The sequence below is a fragment of the Mastigoproctus giganteus genome, chromosome 1, assembly GCF_048544385.1.
Source record: "Mastigoproctus giganteus isolate SK-2022 chromosome 1, ASM4854438v1, whole genome shotgun sequence".
NCBI classification, from domain to species: domain Eukaryota; kingdom Metazoa; phylum Arthropoda; class Arachnida; order Uropygi; family Thelyphonidae; genus Mastigoproctus; species Mastigoproctus giganteus.
This window is the reverse complement of record NC_143575.1, coordinates 160,066,338-160,086,053: the sequence shown is the minus strand read 5'-3', so window position 1 is coordinate 160,086,053 and position 19,716 is coordinate 160,066,338. Positions and strand designations below refer to the sequence as shown.

Genomic DNA, 19,716 nt, shown 5'->3' with positions numbered 1-19,716 from the left:
AGTTTACAGTGTATTGTTTTATACATAACTTCACTGTCAAATAAAAAAAATTACTTTTCTTAATCTAAATGATGTCTCACTTAACCTACATGCATGGAAACTCATGTGTGCACTCACATGACAAACACACATTGCACTTAAACAAAATTACTTACATTCATTAGCAGCAAAGAAAACAAAACAGTTACGGTATTAGCAAGATACACATATATTACACATTTACATTAAATTTTTAAATGTCTGCTTATAAATGAACATTATTCTTTACATTAGTGAGATAAATGGTACTCAAATATCCCACCACACCCTCAATATATCTCTTTTTCTGAAAAGCAGAAATGAAAGAATTGCATTGTGAAACAAAACTTGGTTATTCCATCTTCCCCCCCCACCAAAAAAACCCCTTCAGACCAAAATCATGCTTCTCAATATCAAAAGTGTGTGTGTATATATATATATATATATATATATATAGATGTGTGAAGAAATTACTAATGGCATCTTTAAATATTTCAGAGTGGAAGGAGAGATCAAACTTTGATCTCTCCAAGATCATAAACTTTGATCATAAATTGGAGAGATCATAAACTGATCTCTGTGCAAGAAAACAAGGTGATTAAAGTTTAGTTGTTAAAACCTATTATTAAGTTTACTTAATAAAGGGATTTTATTTTATTTAACATTGCTTAACAACAGTGTTAAATAAATTATGAACCTCTAATTTACCAGGTTATGTTCTCTTACAAGGGCAATTAATTCAAAAAGTTCACAATATATATTCAATTTAAGATTATTTCAATGTTTATAAACCCAGCCACTGTGAAATTAAATTTAAAACATTATACACTTTTTTGAAATCTATTATAATTCAAAATGGTTATTTTATATAGCCAAAGTGGTGGAGAGTATTAATAATCTGTGCTTCTGTCACACAGTTTGGTCCTTGCGTCATAAGAGTATTCAAATGACGAAGCACTTCAACTAATTCTACTTGTGGTAGATGACTTAATCCAAATTTAGTTAACACAGCAGCAAGACGCTGAACTAATGAAGCTGTTTCTTTAACTATATCCGAATCCACTGATAACTGCTTACCTTGATAAGTTGGTTTTTCATATTTCTGACTTTCTGCATAATCACCAGGAAATAAAGAATGCTGATAACTTTGAGGCAAACTTGCACTTATTAAATTTGAAGTACTTGGCTGTGAAATGTTAGGGGGTGAAAGATGAGAATGTAAAGAAGGTCCAGTGTTAAAACTTGAACTCAACTGCGGAGAAACAGAAGAAAATGACTGAAGTTTGAGACTGGAATCACTTGGTCTTAATCTGGATTGAGAATAAACTGGAGAAAATGAATGAGAACTCATATATTGCTCAATGCCAAGGCTGGATCTTGATTCAGGCACTGCAGAAAATGAAGCACCCTTAGAAACAGTGGGGGATTCGATACTTTTAAATCTTGAAAAACTTTTTTCAAGTGGCCTTACATCAAGGGATGGGTGATTCTGGGTTGAGACTGGTTGACCTAAAGGAGATACCATTAATTTATTTGTTGGTACACAGAATTCTAGACTTTTACAAGTTGGTACAATGTGAGATGAATTAAATGATGTTGCATGGGATGTTAATTCAGAAGAGAAAGGACTATGCTGGACAGCAGCCATTTCAGACTGAAATCTATGTGGGCTTTGTTTACAGGAAATATGTTCAGAAGATTTACTAATATAGCTATCCAAATTCTTGTTCTCATAGGCATCATGTGCTGTTTTATTTAATAATGAATTGTAAGATGAATCATGTAAGGTAGAGTGAGGATTTGTAATTAGATTTGGTTCGTATCCTGTTTTTTCTACGGGAAATCTCTGTAAGTCTTGTTTATTTTTATATACACCCAAAATCTGTGTATCATATTTTGCTGATGTTATTTTATTTACTGATGATTCTGATATGCTGGAAAATGAATATCCAGGTGAAAGCAGATTCTGTTGACATCCTGTATTCTCAGTCTGAAAATTTTGGGGGATCTGTTTGCTAAAAATATCTGTAGAAGAATAATTCCCGTATTCAGTGGAATATTTACTATAAATACTGGAGAGATGATCAGATGGGCTACTATTCCTAACACCTAAATTGGGAGTTCCACCATATTTTCCAAATGTTGCACTATCCAAAGAGGATGAAGCAAGATCTGGTGTTGGATTTGCTTTCCAACGTAGAGAATTAGTAAAACCAGAGACAGAGGAAATACTTGGAACATCAGTAACAGATTCAGGATTTCTATTTTGATGATATACACTCTCTTTCTGACATACAGAAGGATTTCTAAGTGATTCAGAAATGGTACTTCTAATTGGCAACTCATTTCCATCCAGGAAAGTAAATGTCGGTTTTCTAATACTGGAATTCATATTCACATCATTACATACTGTGTCCTGAATCAGATGAGAATAGTTTTCAATAGGTGCTGTCACATCCTGGCCTGTCTTATAATACTGAGGTAAGTTATCTTTTCTAGGAATGAGTTCTTCAGAGATAAAATTTTTGGTTTGATATTCATCAGGAGTCACATGATTGTCACGAACTATTTTTTCTGGGTGTGATGTAAATATGTCGGAGATACTAGAAGTGTGAGGAGATGATGAATGGTCCACTTGCTGAACACCAACAGCATTTTTAATAAGATCTTCCCAATACTCTAACCATTCTCCCTCAAAGTCATAATCCTGTGGATTTTTCTTTGCTTTTAACAGTTGGGAGCACCTCATTTGATAAAACTTTGCCCATTCTTCTTCATACCTTTTTCCACAAAAAGGTTCACTGATCCTCTTGGGTTTCTTTGGAATTGCAATTTCAACAAGTTTTTGAGACCATTGCTTAAATATATCTTGCAATTCTTTATCATTTTGGTCATTTTCATGCTTATCTTTTTCACTGCCATCTTGATCCTTGACATAAAAATTAGAATTGCTAGTATTATGAGATGCTGATGAACTATGTAATGGAAGGGAAGAATATTTTGAATGATCAGAGGGAAAACATGACTGAATATTTAAAGAAGTTTGATCAGCATGTGAAGTTTTACTTTGGAGGTCTAGTTCTGGCCAATTAAAATTTCGTTTCTTTTTCTGCGCCTGTTGAGTAACAGAGCTTTCTTCAATTCCTTGTTTATAAACATAAGAACTGTAAGATGATTCTGTATTATTAATTCCATATGAATTTAGAGAACTGTGTGACAAAGAAGAAATCTGTTCTTTCTGTACATCAGCTTCTTGAGATGGAAGTTCTCGTAATACCCTTTGCCTGCCAGTATAAATAATTTTTTTAACTGATTTTACTGCTGCCTTTTTATTATTCGAAGCTGCAGCAAGTTCATCTACTGATGCTTCTGTATTATTTTGTGTGGATAAAGTATTTTCCTCAAGTGGGATTGTGACCAGATTTGACTGATGTGCACCACCCTCTGCCTCTGGTTGACTTGCATTAAGGTGCCCATGCACATCTGATAAAGGAATGTTGGTCTGATGGACATCTGAATAACTTGCCTGGTATGACATATTCACATTGCTGTAACTTCGTAACTCTGTATTTCCTTTTCCATAAAGTTCTTGAAGTTTATCTTTAAATGCATTTACTGATGCAGTAGTATAAGAATTAGTTGCTGGTAAATTAATACTTTCATGCTTATAAAGCTGTCTATGGCTGTTTTCTATCATTTCAGAGCTAGAATATGTTGTGCTTTGATGACCTGAATCATTGTGCTTGAAGGTTTCTGCTCCTTTATAATGAATTCCACTATCTTTTGTATTAGTGGAATTCAATATCATGTCAAAAAATTCCTGATTACTAATTTTTGATTGCCTAGTTGGCTTGGCAATTGTATTTGATGTTTGTGTAGAAGATTTGTTCATCTTTTCTTCATGTGGATGATGTTTCTTTGAATGCAGTATAAATTTCTGCAGTTTTGAATTAAATTCCTCTTTTTCAGAAAAATGGCCACTTCCTCTAGAATAAGCCTTCCTATACTTCTCACTATTACCTTTCTTCAAAGTTGTTCTATATTCTGTATTTCTGGAGCGTTTTGCACTATCATATCTTTTTCTATTTTGATCATCTGTGGTTCTTTCTGACTCTTTATAGTCACTTTTTTTGTGTGTACCTTCTTTTCTACTATTATAAGAAAATGAATGCTGCAATATTGCTTCTGGCAGCTGTCTCATATCGACATCTTCTTGCTTGCACAACTTTTTTTCATTTTTCTTCTCATCTGAAATGATACAAAATATAAAGTTAATTTAGAATTCTAATGAAAGCAATTTCACCATGCTGCAACTCAATTTTCAATGAAAGGTTAATATCAACTAGTCTAATTATATAAGACAAAGTCGTTATTTTAAAAATGTTTTGAAAGCAGTGAAATTAACTAAGGCTGTGTGACACAGAACACCTATATTTTCAGTTAACCTCAAAAGGAATGCTTCATTTTTGGCGATGAGAACAATCAACCGAGGGGTGGGCAGAGAGATCCTTCCCCATTCCAGTTCTCAAGAGTTGTGGGAAAACTCAAAGGAATTGAGAAACTTTCCTTTACTGAATTTTCATTAAATTATTCTATCTGCAATTTAAGATATGCTCTGATTTTATGGATTTTCTGTTTTATTAGCTTAAATTGGCATATTAACTTATTTTCTAGAGTAGTTTTATATTCTTATTTACGATACTTAGATTAAAGTAACTTAGATAAAGATTTTGTACGTATTACTTAGTATCAGAAAGAGTATCAAATCCACGTGTTTAGCGTTCGTAAATAGCCGCCATTGCTTAGGTGATACAAAATATCTTGAAATAGATAGCATAAGCATAATATAGTATAGTATAGTACATAATATTGTCAATTAATCAGATTGAATTGTCAATAATTAATCTTGTTGAACTTCATTGTCAATTAAATTGTACTTTTAACTATACATATAACGACTTGGGTTATGTAACATAAATAATTAGTCAAAAATAAATAATTAATACTTAACTTGATACGGAAGTTATATAAAGGGATTTCGTAGATAACACTCGATACTGAAACATAAATATAGAGCTTTAACTGTGTTGAGATATAAGTTTAGGGTTTTCATTTTGTACTGAAATTGAAATTTTATTGAAATTAAATTGAAATCATGACTCTGACCAGAGCAGCAAAGCAAAAGGCTCAAGCTAATGGGAGTGCTGTGGCTCAGGGGAGAACTGAGGGGGGGCAGTTGCCCTCTGAATCACAGCCTATTAAAATGCACTAATTGCTTGATGTTTGTGGAGCAGTCAGTACGGGACATGATACTGCCATGGGGGATGTCTTTGTGTGTGCGCGCGATGCAAGGAGTGTAAGGAAATCAGGCGACAACTCAGCATTGTTATGGGCCTATATGAGAGCTTGAAGGACAGGGTGGATGCCCTCGAAGGATTAAAAGTGAGGGGCCCATCAAGCTCTCAGCTGCCCACACCAATGCCAGAGCTTGCACTTGGTCATCACGCAACACAGCAGCAGTCCTCAAGGCAGAATGCGCTGGTCCCAAAGGAACTAGTAGTTGGTGACTACTGTCAGGGAAACGGGAAACATGCTTTGTAAAAAGGATAGGTGGAACAGGACCAGGGTATGTCTGATAGGGGCAAAGGTTGATGACGTTGTAGAGCGGATATAATCTTTTAAGGGCACAAAAGGTGATATAGTTGTACACATTGGCACTAATGATATTAAGAGTAGGAGACCGGCAGAATTACTTAACAAGTACAGGTCACTGTTGAAAAAAAAAGCCGTGAATTAGGGTTGAATTTGAAAGTGTCTGCAATTCTGCCCAGACACGATAGGAGGGAGTATATGATGAGAGCCCTGTCGATCAATTCGGCCCTGGAAGGATTGTGCAAGGCTCAAGGGGTAGAATTTTTTTCGGCCTGGTCTGTACTTGTTAACAGGAGAGACTGCTTCTACAGGGATGGGATACACTTAAATAGAAAGGGTGCAAGAATGTTTGCTGATGCTATCGAGGCAGTGTTAGGTGGGTCGGAAAACTGCTAGATTGGGGGGGATACAAGGACTAATAGATTAACAGTAGCCACTGGCAAAGGTGAAAGTGATTCTTGCACTGCTTCTATTAAAATGAGCCGCAGCCTGGAAAATAAGATGCAGGATAGTTCAGAGACTTCTGGGAATCATTGGGGTACAAATAAACACATAGGTTGTGCTAGGGTAGCTAAGAAAAAGAACAGGTGCATGTATACTTGCGTGTACACCAATGCTAGGAGTTTAGTAAATAAATTCGATGAATTTGAGGTATTGCTCAAAACATCAAAGGCAGATATCGTGGGGATTTCAGAGACATGGTGTCACACAGATATAAGGAATGCAGAACTGGAACTTGGGGAGTAAAATGTCTACAGAAGGGATAGATAGGATAGGGAGGAGGGGTTATGCTATTAGTTAAGAAATACATAAAATCGAAGGAAGTGAAGCCAGACGACATTGCTGGACAGTGCAGTGTCAAGTCAGTTTGGTGTGACATAAGCATTGGGAGATCAAAATTGAGAGTAGGAGTGTGCTATAGGCGTAATGACTGTGATGAGTATAATAAGAAACTGTACAGGGAAATAGAGTGGGCCAGTAAATCAGAGAGTCTTATAATGGGGGATTTTAATTTCCCAGATATTGACTGGAATTTGGGGGCTGGTCACTCACACACTAGCAAGGCTTTTGTGGATTTATTGGATGATTGTTTTCTACATCAGCATGTTTGGGAGGCAACTAGAGGGAGTAATACACTTGATTTGATTATCAGTAGTGATTCTTCATGCATTAAGAATCTGCAGGTAAATGAACCACTAGGTGGCAGTGATCAGTGTGCTGAAGTGGGATTTACCCAGAGGTAACTACCATTAGGGGTAAAGGGAAGGGTTATTGCTTTCGTAAAGGCAACTATGATGGATAAGACAGTATTTAAATTCTATACAGTGGGACCAACTGATGATGTTACCAACAGCAAATTCAAAATGGGAAGCATTCAAGGAACTAATCTTGGAAGCTACCAGGCTTTACATACCAACCAAGAAATATTGTTCAAGGTTCAGGCCTAAATGGTTGTCAGATGAACTAATGAGACATATGGCAGAGAAGAAAAATGCATGGGATACATAGAAATTAACACGTGACACAGAAGCCTATTATAGATACAAGTTGATTTGTAACCAAGTTACAAAGGAGGTTAGGCAGGTGAAGGTAGATTACGAGAAATCTTTGGCAAGGGATGCAAAGAAAAACAGCAAAGAGTTCTTTACTTATGTAAACTCTAGAAGGAAGGGGGTGAATCAGATTGGTCCACTTGATATCGATGGGTCAACTGTTGATGATCCAGCTCAGGTAGCTAACAAACTGAATGAATATTTTGCATCGACATTCACATATGAGGAGTTATTCAGCGAGGGGAATGCCAGAGGTGTATTCAACTCTGGCAGTAAGCTAGAGAATCTTGTAATAACTGAGAGAAAAGTGGAGGTGAAATTGTTGAAGATAAATACAAGAAATTCAACTGGGGTGGATGGGATCCAGTTATATTAAAGGAGGCAGCAAAGGAAGTAAGCAAACCTTTAGCCACAATTATGAGAGCTTCCTCGGGGGAAGTACCCATGGACTGGAGATGTGCAAATGTAACCCCAATTCACAAAGGAGGATCAAAGGGCGACACAAATAATTATAGACCTGTTAGTTTAACTTGTTTCTGGAAAATTAATGGAGGCACTAGTTAAAGAAGCACTGCAAGATCATCTAGACAAGACTTCAGTCATAGCTCAGACACAGCATGGTTTTGTTAAGGGGAAGTCTTGCCTGACCAATTTGATTGGATACTATGATGATGCAGTCACAAAAGAACTGGATGCAGGGAATAACTTTGATATTATATACTTGGATCTTAGAAAGGCTTTTGATACTGTTGCACATGGAAGACTGCTGCTGTGGATAAAGGGGTGGTTGAGGGGGAGAAGACAGAGAGTGGTAATCAATGGACACTGCTCATCGTGGACTAATGTTATTAGTGCAGTCCCTCAGGGGTATTGGGTCCATTATTGTTTTCTGTATTCATAAATGATATTGATGATGGTATATCAAGCTTAATGTCCACGTTTGCCGACGATACGAAGGTTGGCAGGGTTGTCAAGGACACTACTGACACTATGCTACTGCAACAGGATCTGGAAAGGTTGAGCAGATGGGCTTCGAGGTGCCAAATGAAGTTTAACATTGACAAATGTAAAGTACTACATATGGGAAACAGCAATGCCAGAGCAACGTATCAACTCTGTGGTACTACACTGACAGTGGTAGAGAATGAAAGGGCCTGGGGGTGGTTGTGCAGGCAGATATGAAGTTCTCTGAGCAGTACAGACGGGCTACAAGAGTAGCTCATGGTGTATTGTCAATGATATGCAGGGATAAGGAGGTGATTATTCCCTTGTATAAGGCAATGGTCAAGGCACACCTAGAGTACTGTATACAGGTCTGGAGGCCTCATTTCAAGAAGGATGTAGAGCTGCTGGAACGAGTACAGAGAAGAGCAACAAGATTAGTGAATGGAACAAAGGGGTGCTCTTACGAAGAAAGGCTTAAATTTTGCAAATTACAGTGTCTGGAGACCAGGCATCGGCGAGGTGATCTGATAGAGGTGTATAAAGCCCTGAATGGTTTGAGCATGCTCAATGCTGATGGGATTCTTCCTCTTGCTCAGAATAATTACCTGAGAGGGCATAAATTCAAATTGAGAAAAGACAGATGTAGGATAGACGTGAGGAAATTTACCTTTAGCCAGCGGGTGGTTGATTGGTGGAATAAACTTCCATCCCTTGTCGTGGAAGTTGATAGCCTAAATAAGTTTAAGGCTCAGCTGGACAGGTATTTCGAACGAGCAGAGGGGTGAAGTGGAAGTGGTTATTTTTTATTTATGTATTTATTTTATTATTTATTTATTATTATTTTTTTTTTGGCTGATGCTGCATAAGCTTGCTTTCTTGCATCAAATGCCTCTACTATTGCTAATGCTAATTTCTTGATGCTTTGTTGAGTTGAAGATAACGACTTTCTCCCATAATAAATAAATATTAATTTGGGGGGGATACAGTTTTTCTATTCAGAAGTAAGAGAAAGCTCTATTTTAATCAGCAGCTACTCCAATCTTGGATAACAAATGAAACTAAACTACACAGAGTACACAAAATCGTTTTTTTTTTTGTTTTTTTTTTGGAAGAAAATACATTCCGTTTTCTAACTTACAGCTGTTATAACTATGATTAATTTACAACGAAACATATCTACCCAGTGTACTGCATTACTCAATAATAAGATGTGCTGAACAAATAAAATGAATTGAGCTATTACAAAAAAGCCTTGTTCAACGTCATTTATAATAAATTATTTACAGGGCCAAGAGGTACCTTTATTGCCAATACTGGAACTGGGGAAAAACTAATCCTTATCCGGCATCTCTACAAAAAAAAAAACACATATAGCTGAATAATTAATACTAAAAACAAACTTTGACATGGTGAAAGTTCCCTATTTATCATTTCTAGGGACAAGATAGAGTATTCTTCTCTTTCTTGGTGATTCCCTTCTACTTCTGACTCTCTTTCTCTCTCGGGGTAACTCGGAAATTTTTTTTTTTGTTGGTGCAGAATAAGCCTCAATCTTCCTTGCACTATATGGCTAGTAATAGTAATAATAATGTCAAACAACTAACTACAAAATTCCATTTTTTGAGATAAATTTAGTTTTACTTTAAACAAATAACAATGCACATCATGTCAAAGAGCCAAAGCTTCACTAGAAAGTGAAGACCTAATTGAATTTGTTTTTCACCTGGCTGAATATTCTTTCATACTACTCAGAATTGCTATAAGAAACTGTTTATGCCAAGCATACATTGGGATAATTTGTTATATTACAAGCTTCCTTGTGCACTTGTCAGTCTTCAATTCTTTCTCTTCTTTCAATATTATGAAAGAACTACCAGAACTGAAGTGCAAAATATCTATTTCTTTATCTTCAGTAATGAAGAAATAGAAACTGCCTTCAGTGATATTGAAAAGAACTGGAAACTTTGCTGGAAAATTGACTAATTTCAGTTTTTGTTCAAAAAAACCTGTTCTCTGAATGCTATTGGATGATGAATTATTTCTCCAAATATAATTATATTTAAGATTAATATCATTTAACTTAATATTTCCAAAAACTCAGTTGGTAAATTGCTGTCTTGCTATATCTGGAGTCAGCAGACCTTTTACTACCTTAAGGAAATGTGCTTTAGGTCCTAGAAATTCAATAGAAAGATAGTTGACTGCCAAATTAAGTCTACAATTTACCAAATTTATTCATGGTTAATGCTTCTGCTACGAATGTATTAAATATTTGAAGTTACACTTCATTGGAGCATATAAACTCAACAAATCACTTTGATGGGTGAACTACACTAATGCTTTAAACCACTTAAGGTGAAGCTTGCTAATAATGTTGTGGCAAACTTTATCTGTGTATTCATCTCTCATTGGTCTTTTATAATTGTGACTAATAAGGAAGGTGGCCTTGACTGATTTAGTGGTAGGGAGTGGCATTTTGGCTGATATTTCTAGATAGGGTGACCACCCGTCTCAATTTTTGCAGGACAGTCCAGAAAACGCACTTAAAATCCTGGATCCTGAAACAAGGTTAAAATGTTCCACAATCAGCCAAATGAACTCTTTCTCCATAAAATCTAAATGGCAACACTGTTTAGCTGCCACACAGTACCACTATCTGTATACACTGGGCAGTGCCAGATTAAGGCATGGGCTAGCAAAGCCCTTGCCCGGGGAGCCATTCTTTAAGGGGCACCAATTTTACAAATCATGAAAAAAAAAAAAAAAATATATATATATATCCTTAATAAAGGGGTGCCGAAAAATCTTTCTGCCCAGGGCATGAAAATAATTTGGTCTGACACTGACACCTATCTGTCCCCCACCGCTTTGCATATACTCATTCACTGAGGCACACTATAGCCAGCGTAGCTTATGCACCACTAAACACACACACACACACACACACACACACACACACACACACACACACACACACACACACACACACACACACACACACACACACACACACACACACACACACACACACTCGCTGGCCATTGTTCCTACTCTACATTCGCTGGTAGTGAGCAAACTAAAATTAACCTTGCTATAGTTTTAAGCTAGATTTTGCAGGTGTATTTTTTGGTCATGTAATCATTTGACATTTAAATTTTTACCACTGTAGTATTACAGGGCAACATAATTAAGACGCTAAGTGAGATTTATTCCAACAATTTACTTTCTGGCACATTTTTACACTTCTCTTCTGTAATCATCCTTTTTCTGTTTAAATTTGTGCCCTTTTGTGTAAAGATGACATCATCGTTTAGTTTACTCAATTATTTATTTATTTTTTTTTTTTTTTGGAAGCCTTAAAAAGTGTTCTTAAACAACCACTTATGTGCTCCTAATTTCAAAAGTTATCTTAATTAATGCAATAGAATCGGAATGGGGGAGGGGAGCAAAGCTGCCTCTAATTTGTGAACTAGTGGTTTCTGCGTGAAGACTAAATTATGATAAAAATTCTGGTGGCTGGAAGACATTTAAAATAGAAGGGGGGGTGTCAAATGAAAAGGAGATATCAACTGTGCGAATTTAAATTACACTCTGTAATGGGGAGTGGGGGAAATAAATTTTGGTATTGGTATAGATTAACCTCTTTGAAAAGAAACTTAAGAGAAAGTGTATTTTTATAATGAATAATTATGAAAATGTGTGTGGTTGAAACAACTACCTGACAACTCAAGGGCATTTTGCCAGATACGTAAGGAGGAGAACACAGTGCCAACAACTCCATAATCAGGCCAGTAAAAATCAGTTGCTATCTATGTTTATAACAACCTAGCTGAGACAGTAATGCCAATAAAGTTATGGCTGCTGAGCTGGCTCAAATATATCATGCTGTACAGTATGAGCATTCCTAAAGATTACTTGACTATGGAATGACATTAAATGCTTTTATATTTAATGATTAAATATCGAAAAAAAAAAAAAATCTTGTGGCCATACAGAATATGAAGTGACTAACTGAAGTTTTAGAACTAGCCTCTTTAAAGGAAATCATAAATATGCTTGAAGGATATGCTGACACACTTCCTTTTCATTTTGTGAAAAGTGATGCCTTAGACCACAACCATACCAAACTGTTCTGAATTGTACTAAAGTATTGGACACCAAAACATGGTTCAGAAAAGAAAGTCCTAGATTTTTTTGATAATATTTCCTATTAATCTGGAGACAATGTTATGGTTAATTTTTCAAAACACAAAATTCAGTTTTCCAGAAATCAAAACTACTAAACCCAAAAATCCAACATGCTAATTGCCCTGCACATATTTTGCACAACTGTGCAAAACTACAGATTGATATTGAAAGTCTTGTTGTAAAGATATTTAATCACTTTTCTTCTTTTGCAAAATGCACTGAAGAGCTAAAAATAACATTGGACTTTCTTGGTGAAGATTACAAGAATTTATTGCATCATGTGGGAACTAAATGGCTAACTTCATATCCTGCAATTGAAAGGCTTGCTACATGTTGGCCTGCTGTTAAATCATATTTCCCATCTTTAGGAGAGGATGATTGTCCTTGCCAGATTTAGAAGTATTTAGAGGTGTGCAAGAGTTTTGAGGAAGCCAGAGAGGACATGCTTGCAATACCAGCATAATGTGCCTTTCTCAAAAATACTACTTTTACCTTTCCAATGCACCATAAAAGAACCTGAATGGGACAATATTACAATGCCAGGGTTGTATCACCTGATGTAAAAATTGAAAAACAAAATTAGCCAAAGAAAAGAAGACATTTTCAATGGTGAAGAAATGGAGATGTTAAAACTAGACGAAAAAAGCTATTTCTATAAAGAAAAACTTTCTCACCTTTTACGATCAATCTCTCAAATATTTGGAAAAGTGGCTTCATTTCTCTGATAACTACAGTAACTCCCTGACTTATGTAATACTCAACTTATGAAAATTCCACTTTATGTAAGTTTTTGCCGGCCGGTGCAAACTTAAAAAAATCGTGAAAATGTATTTTGCATCCCATAGGAATAAATGGATGTATCGTGAAAATATTGTAATGTGAACCCAATAACACATTGGTGGTTTTTCTTTTCTTTTCTTTTTTTAATTCGTCCCAAGTCTTTGGAAGTTGAAAATTTCGCTATCATTATCATATGTTAACATCGTTGTCATATGTTCCCGTTATAAGAATCAATTTTGAATGCATTTGTGATATTTTTCTAAAACACATTTCTGCAGGTCACAACCATAAAAAAAAAAACAATTTGCACTTTGCGATTTATTCGGCTTTTCTGTTAGTGAATTATTATAAACAGGTAGTAAACGCGATCTTATTGCATTTGTGTAATTGCAATTGTGCAGGTTTTTACGTTATTATGTGAAATGTGTTCCACATCGCTGAAATCTTCAATCATAGAAAAAACAAATTTTCAGAAACTCCTCTTCATTCCTATTTTCATATTAGGATGATGAAGGGAAAGCGACCATCGAAAAGTGCAAGTGGTGGTAGTGCCACGAAACAAAACAAAATTGATTTAGAAATGAAGATGAAAATTATTAAGAAGTACGAAGCAGGACGATGCACAGTGTATATAAAAAAAACATGTCAAAGGATCAATGCACTTAAGATCAACAGTGATCACAAAACAGCATTCAGGTGCTATATCAAAGATGGAACAGCTGTTAAATGCATGAGGATTTCCAGAATGGTAAACAAACATTGGTTTTAATCTGTAATCTCCTGCTGCATTAGCCCAAGCAAGAGCATGGCCCTATCTTTTGACACCTTGAAACCTGACATTGTATTTTCCTCTTTGGCAATGTATGTTCAATCCGGCATTTTTTTCCAATACAGAGCAGTCTCTTTCAATGTTAAAAAATTGCTGCCTCGAATGCCTTCATCAATAAAATTTTTCCAACAGATCACAAAATTTTTCTGCAGATGTAGAATTGGCACTGGTGACTTCACCGCATACTTTAATGTTGTGGAAACCAGTGCGATGCTTGAACCTATTAAACCACTCGCTGCTTGCCACAAACTTGGTTTGGGGTTCGCCATATTTATCCTTAATATCTTTATAAATACAGTAAACCCTCGCTATTCGCGGGGGTTACGTTCCTGAGAAATGTCGCGAATACCGAAAACGCGAATACTGAGTTATGGCTCCCATAGTAATAAAGGGGTTCCGTTCCAAAGTATGAAATATATAAGAAAAACTAGTCTAAAATTTTGTCTATGTATGTATTATATGTACCTTCATAATATGACTGTACATGACAGTACACAGTGAAATGCAAGCATATGGCATCGAAATGAAAATAAGAAACAATTTAATATTAAATGTAATATTTATTAGAAATTTCAAACAAATCTTTCAAATCAGCGCCTTTGCTTGCAAAAAAAAACATCCCGCCAGTATGCTATCACCAGTTTCGCTAAAGTGTTGATAAAGAAGTTTTGCCTTTTCACGAATGATGAGTGAACTTAACGGAATTTTATTTTGAATTCGGTCTTCTATCCACAGATTTAAAGCTTTTCCATTTTTTTAAATTTAACATTACGAGTTACAGAGCAAATTTTTGAAGCAATTAGCGCGGTTTCACGGACACTACGGCGGATTTTTTCTTCCGATTTTTTGATTGATCGTATCGTTGACTCACTGATTTTATAATGTTTTGCCACTGAGGAGACACTTTCACCATTAGAAATTTCATCTAATAACTCAATTTTATTCGCTAGTGTCATCACCTTCTTTGATATTTTCACATTTCTCTTTTTATTCGTAGCCATATTTTTGTAGGGGTTAGAAAGAACTTGACCACAATAAAGTCACTTTCTTCCGTTAATGCACTCGAAAAAGTCTGTTTTACACTGCAAAACGGTAGAGTTATCATTTTTGTAAGCATATCAATTTATAAAGTGATAAATTTATTCAATTTATAAACATATAAATTAAAATCAAACGATGAAACCTTCCATGACTAACACATACTGAACAAGGATTAGCGAGAAACATCCACGCTCGCAATTTTTTCACCCCTCTCCCCCACCCACTGAGCGCTGTTTTGACCGGGAAAGATAATTTTAGACACGTCCATGTTTTTTATGACGGAAAATATTCACAGCGTTTTAAAATTCACATTTTTTTAGGTTTCATTTTATATTAAATCGGCGATCGCGAATACGCGAAACCGCGAATACAGATACCGCGAATAGCGGGGGTTTACTGTATAAGTTGACTGTCACTAATTCGGAAGCATTTTTTGGCTGGGAAAAAATTTCCCAGGGGCCAAAAATATTTAGCAAATAATTTGATCAGTAATTCTAAAATAAATATTGTAATGTCAGTGTTGTCGTTTTTTTCGCTTAAAATATCAAAAAAAAGTCTTTCTCTTTCGCATATGTGGCTGATGTGGCTCAGTAGGTTACTTTATTTCACGAAAAGCTGTGTGTCGGTCACATACGTGTGACGCTATTATGGCATACATATGAAGGTCGTTTGTAATTAGTTTATTGCGAGTGCTGCAATAAAACTAATTGCGAGAAAATAAAACCTCAAATGTCGCAATAAGTTTGTCAGTATTGTTAGAAATTTTGTGAAAAAACAAGTTCGTTAGTGCACTGTGTTATCCCATCATATTGTGTTGTGCTTTTCCGCAAGTTTGTACAGGTGTGTTGTAAAAAAATATATATATATATATATATATATATAAAAAGGAATGGCTAAAAGAAAATTACTAAAATAAGAGGAACTGAGAGAAATTGCTGGAATTTACAACTAAGTAGAGTTAATCTTCTCTCTCTCTCTCACACACACCATTGTCAAGTTTTTTCGGAAGTTTAACTTTATCTGTTATGGACAATGAATGGCGTTTGCGCTTTACACCACAAGAGGCACTTCCTTTATGCACTGGAACCATGGCTGGGACTAAATGCGAGCAGGTTATAATAATAAATGCAGAAAAACAAGTAGGAATGGCTTGCCAGTGTTTACAAGTTCACACCAACAGCTGATGCTGCAATCAACGCCACCAAAACAGTAGCGGCAGGTCTGTGCGCTGACCTGGGAAATTTGAAATTATGTTTGCGGAAATTATGTCCGAATTAGCGATGGTCAACTTGTATCTGTTGCTTTTGCTTGAGTGGTCATTAGACTCAGGGGTACTCGCTTCTGAATCTGATTTTCCATCCATATTATTAAGGGCATCAATAAAGCCACCCTACCAGTGCATTTCCAATTGAACCAGAGAGCATGGACAAAAATATCCCTCTTTGAGGATTGGTTTAAATCAGTGGTTGCCAAAGTGGTCGATATAACATCGTTAGGGGTCGATAGAAAAATATGAGACATCATTGTACAGGTAATATTTAATTCGGTTAACTTGGATTATCTCCATCCTAAATGACAATGCAATTAAGAGTGAATCGTGGGAACAGTGACATGAATAGGACCTGTAAGATGGAGAAAGGTCATGAAAATAGTTACGGAGGCCAATCAAGTAGGCCAAAATGACGTGTTTACCAATAAATGGATGTAAGTGGTTCCCGCCCGCCCGACTGGCGCGGCAGGAGCGAGATTGCAACACGCGCTCGGTTGCTTATTTACTTATACTTACAAGTATTCGATCCCAGTCTCGTTTTTTGCGCATCAACATACAAGTGAGCATTAATGTTCTGAAATTCATCAACATACATATTATAATTCAGTCATTCACAAACTAAACTTCTCTATGTTGAAGAGTTGAGCAGGGCTGGTAGTTTTGTACATCCTATAGAAATACGTGAGTAGGTATATTATTTAAACTTATTACTTTTGCTTACTGACTTCAATTTTAATTATTTTGTTACAACCCCAGTAAACACAATGGCAGCTTCAGATTCTAAAAAGAAATGCCGACAATATTCATTAGAATATTTGAAACTTGGGTTTACTGCTTCATTAACAAACGAAACGAGGCCCATGTGTCTTCTTTGTGAAAAAACTTTTAGTAACGATGCAAAAATGAAAGATTATCTTCAAAGATTCCATCCCAATAAGAAAGATAAAGATCTTGACTTTTTAAAGAACTGAAAGAGAAATACGCACATCGACCAACTATAAAATCATTTATGAAAGCACCTGCCGAAGCTAACAATAAACAAGGATTAACAGCCTCCTACAATATTTTTTTTTAATATAGCGAAAAAAAAAAAAAAAGGGGAAAACCATATACAACTGCAGAGGACATTGTTATACTCGCAATCAAAGAAGTAATTGAAACCATTTCTGGCCCTGTTTTAAAATGCTTACCATTGAGTGTGAATACCGTGAAAAGGCGTATCAGTGAAATGGCTGAAGATGTAGGGAAAAAAAAAAAAAAATGTAGTATTAGAACTCAAAAATAGTAAGTTCTCCATCCAACCTGATGAATCTACATTCGATAGTTCTTCTATTCTTATGGCTTATGTAAGATATTATAGTAAAACCAAACATCAAATTATTCACGATTTTTATTTGCCAAATATCTTGAAAGTGATAGAATGGGGTTGACAATTTTTCAGCGATTGGCAGAATATTTAAATAAGTATGATGTTCCATTTACTAATATAACAGCAGTAGCCACAGATGGAGCACCTGCAATGGTGGGCCGTTATCGAGGTTTTTCTGCCATTCTGAAAGAAAAAGTTCAAAGTGTACGTACTATTCACTGTGTGCTGCACCAAAACCATTTGGTGGCAAAAACTCTGTGACGAACTGCATGATATTCTAAGAGTATTAAATCTATTAATCAAATTAGAGCTCATCCTCTTAAATCGCGATTGTTTGCTAAATTTTGTGAAAAAAATGAAGTATCAAACCAATTAGTCCTGCATACTGAAGTAAGATGGTTGTCTAGAGATGCAAGTCTACAAAGATTTGTTGAGTTGTTCGACTCAACTCTAGAGTTTCATACAGATGTTAATTTGTTTTGAGTGATGAACTGAAGAGAAATAAGGATCATTTTTCTACTTGGCTGAACTTATTTTCAAAATTTAATGATGTACAGACCTGTCTACAAGGTAAAGATGTCATGATTATTCAATTGTTACAAAACGATTTTCAGTACTTTTCGAATCTACGGCAATTTGGAAGTAAAAGATGATGACTTAGAAATATACATAAAACATCTTTAAAATTTGAGTGATGATTTTAAATTGCACTTTGCAGATTTTGAAAACATGCACATTCCAGATTATCACACCATTTTCTGCAGATATTGAAAATATCGAATGTAACTTACAAGATGAACTTATTGAATTGTCAGTTGATCTTGAAGCTAAGATGTTTTTAAAAATAGGACTTTCAATTACTTTTGGATGAATACAAATGCTGTAGAAAAATATCCAAAACTTTCTGAAGTGGTACTCCCCTTTTTGCTTGCATTTCCAAGCTCGTACATGGTTGAAGGTGGTTTCAGCCATGTTAATTCCATTTTAACAAAACAAAGAAATAAGCTAGATATAGAATTCTGTGGCAATTTAAGGCTGAAACTTACTAATTTTGAACCCAACACTGCTAATCTTGTCAAAAAAGTCACGAAGCACACCCTTCACATTGATGTTAGTAAATTGTATACTAAGTTAATAAAAGTCTTATTTTCATATATATATATATATATATATATATATATATATATATATAAGGAAGATTGTATTATTGTTATTTTGTTAACTAAATTAAATTTTATATATTATTTATCCCTCCTATCAAATATATAATGTTAAGAAAGACGTCAAAAACTTATTCTTTGATGTTAAGCCAATATAATAATATATACTAAATTATACGTACAATAAACACTAACTATAAAATAAACAATCTAAAAACTCACATAAGCATCTTTTTTGCTTATCCTATTATAATTACTTAATAGTAAAATACAGGGGGGTCGATAAAAAGTCAAGAAACTCTTGAAGGGGTCGACGGTCAAAGAAGTTTGGCAACCCCTGGTTTAAATGCTGCTTCATTTCAGAGGTTGAAAAATATTGTAAAGACAGCGACGTTCCTTTCAACATTTTGCTTCTATTAGATAATGCTCCTGGACATCCTACACATCTAGATGATTTCAATTTGAATGCGAGAGTCATATTTCTACCGCCAAACACAACTTCACTCATCCGACCTATGGATCAGGGTGTTATTTCGAATTTAAAAGCATACTATTTATGCACATTTGCTCAGGCATTGTCTGCAGCAGACTATGAGAAAATTTTATGTTAAGAGACTTTTGGAAATCTTACGATATTAACCACGCCATCTTAAACATTAATAAGGCCTGGGCGGAAATTACTAAAAGTTGTTTAAATGGCACATGGAAGAAAATATGCCCATGGCACGTAAAAGGCTTCAAAGGATTTAAAAAAGATGAATCATATGAAGAGGCTACATATAAGATTATAAAGGTTGCAGAGCTACTTCAGTTGGAGGTTGTTACCACAGACGTGGAGGAGTTAATAGAGGAAGAAAAGAAGAAAATGCTGACGAAGCTCAAGATGAACCAAATGAGGAGCTGAGATGATT

The 19,716-nt window shown here is 35.4% G+C and overlaps 1 protein-coding gene across 1 annotated transcript in view; it reads right to left on the bottom strand.

Moving 5' to 3' along the window:
* Window positions 1–631: 631 nt before the first annotated feature.
* The window catches only part of LOC150091215 (uncharacterized), a 253,561-nt gene continuing 234,476 nt past the window's right edge, over window positions 632–19,716 (bottom strand). Inside the window, exon 8 of the mRNA XM_090374761.1 lies at window positions 632–4,266. Within this exon, the coding sequence (XP_090230887.1) occupies window positions 878–4,266 (3,389 nt within the window). The 3' untranslated portion in view covers window positions 632–877. The remainder of the gene's footprint in view (window positions 4,267–19,716) is intronic.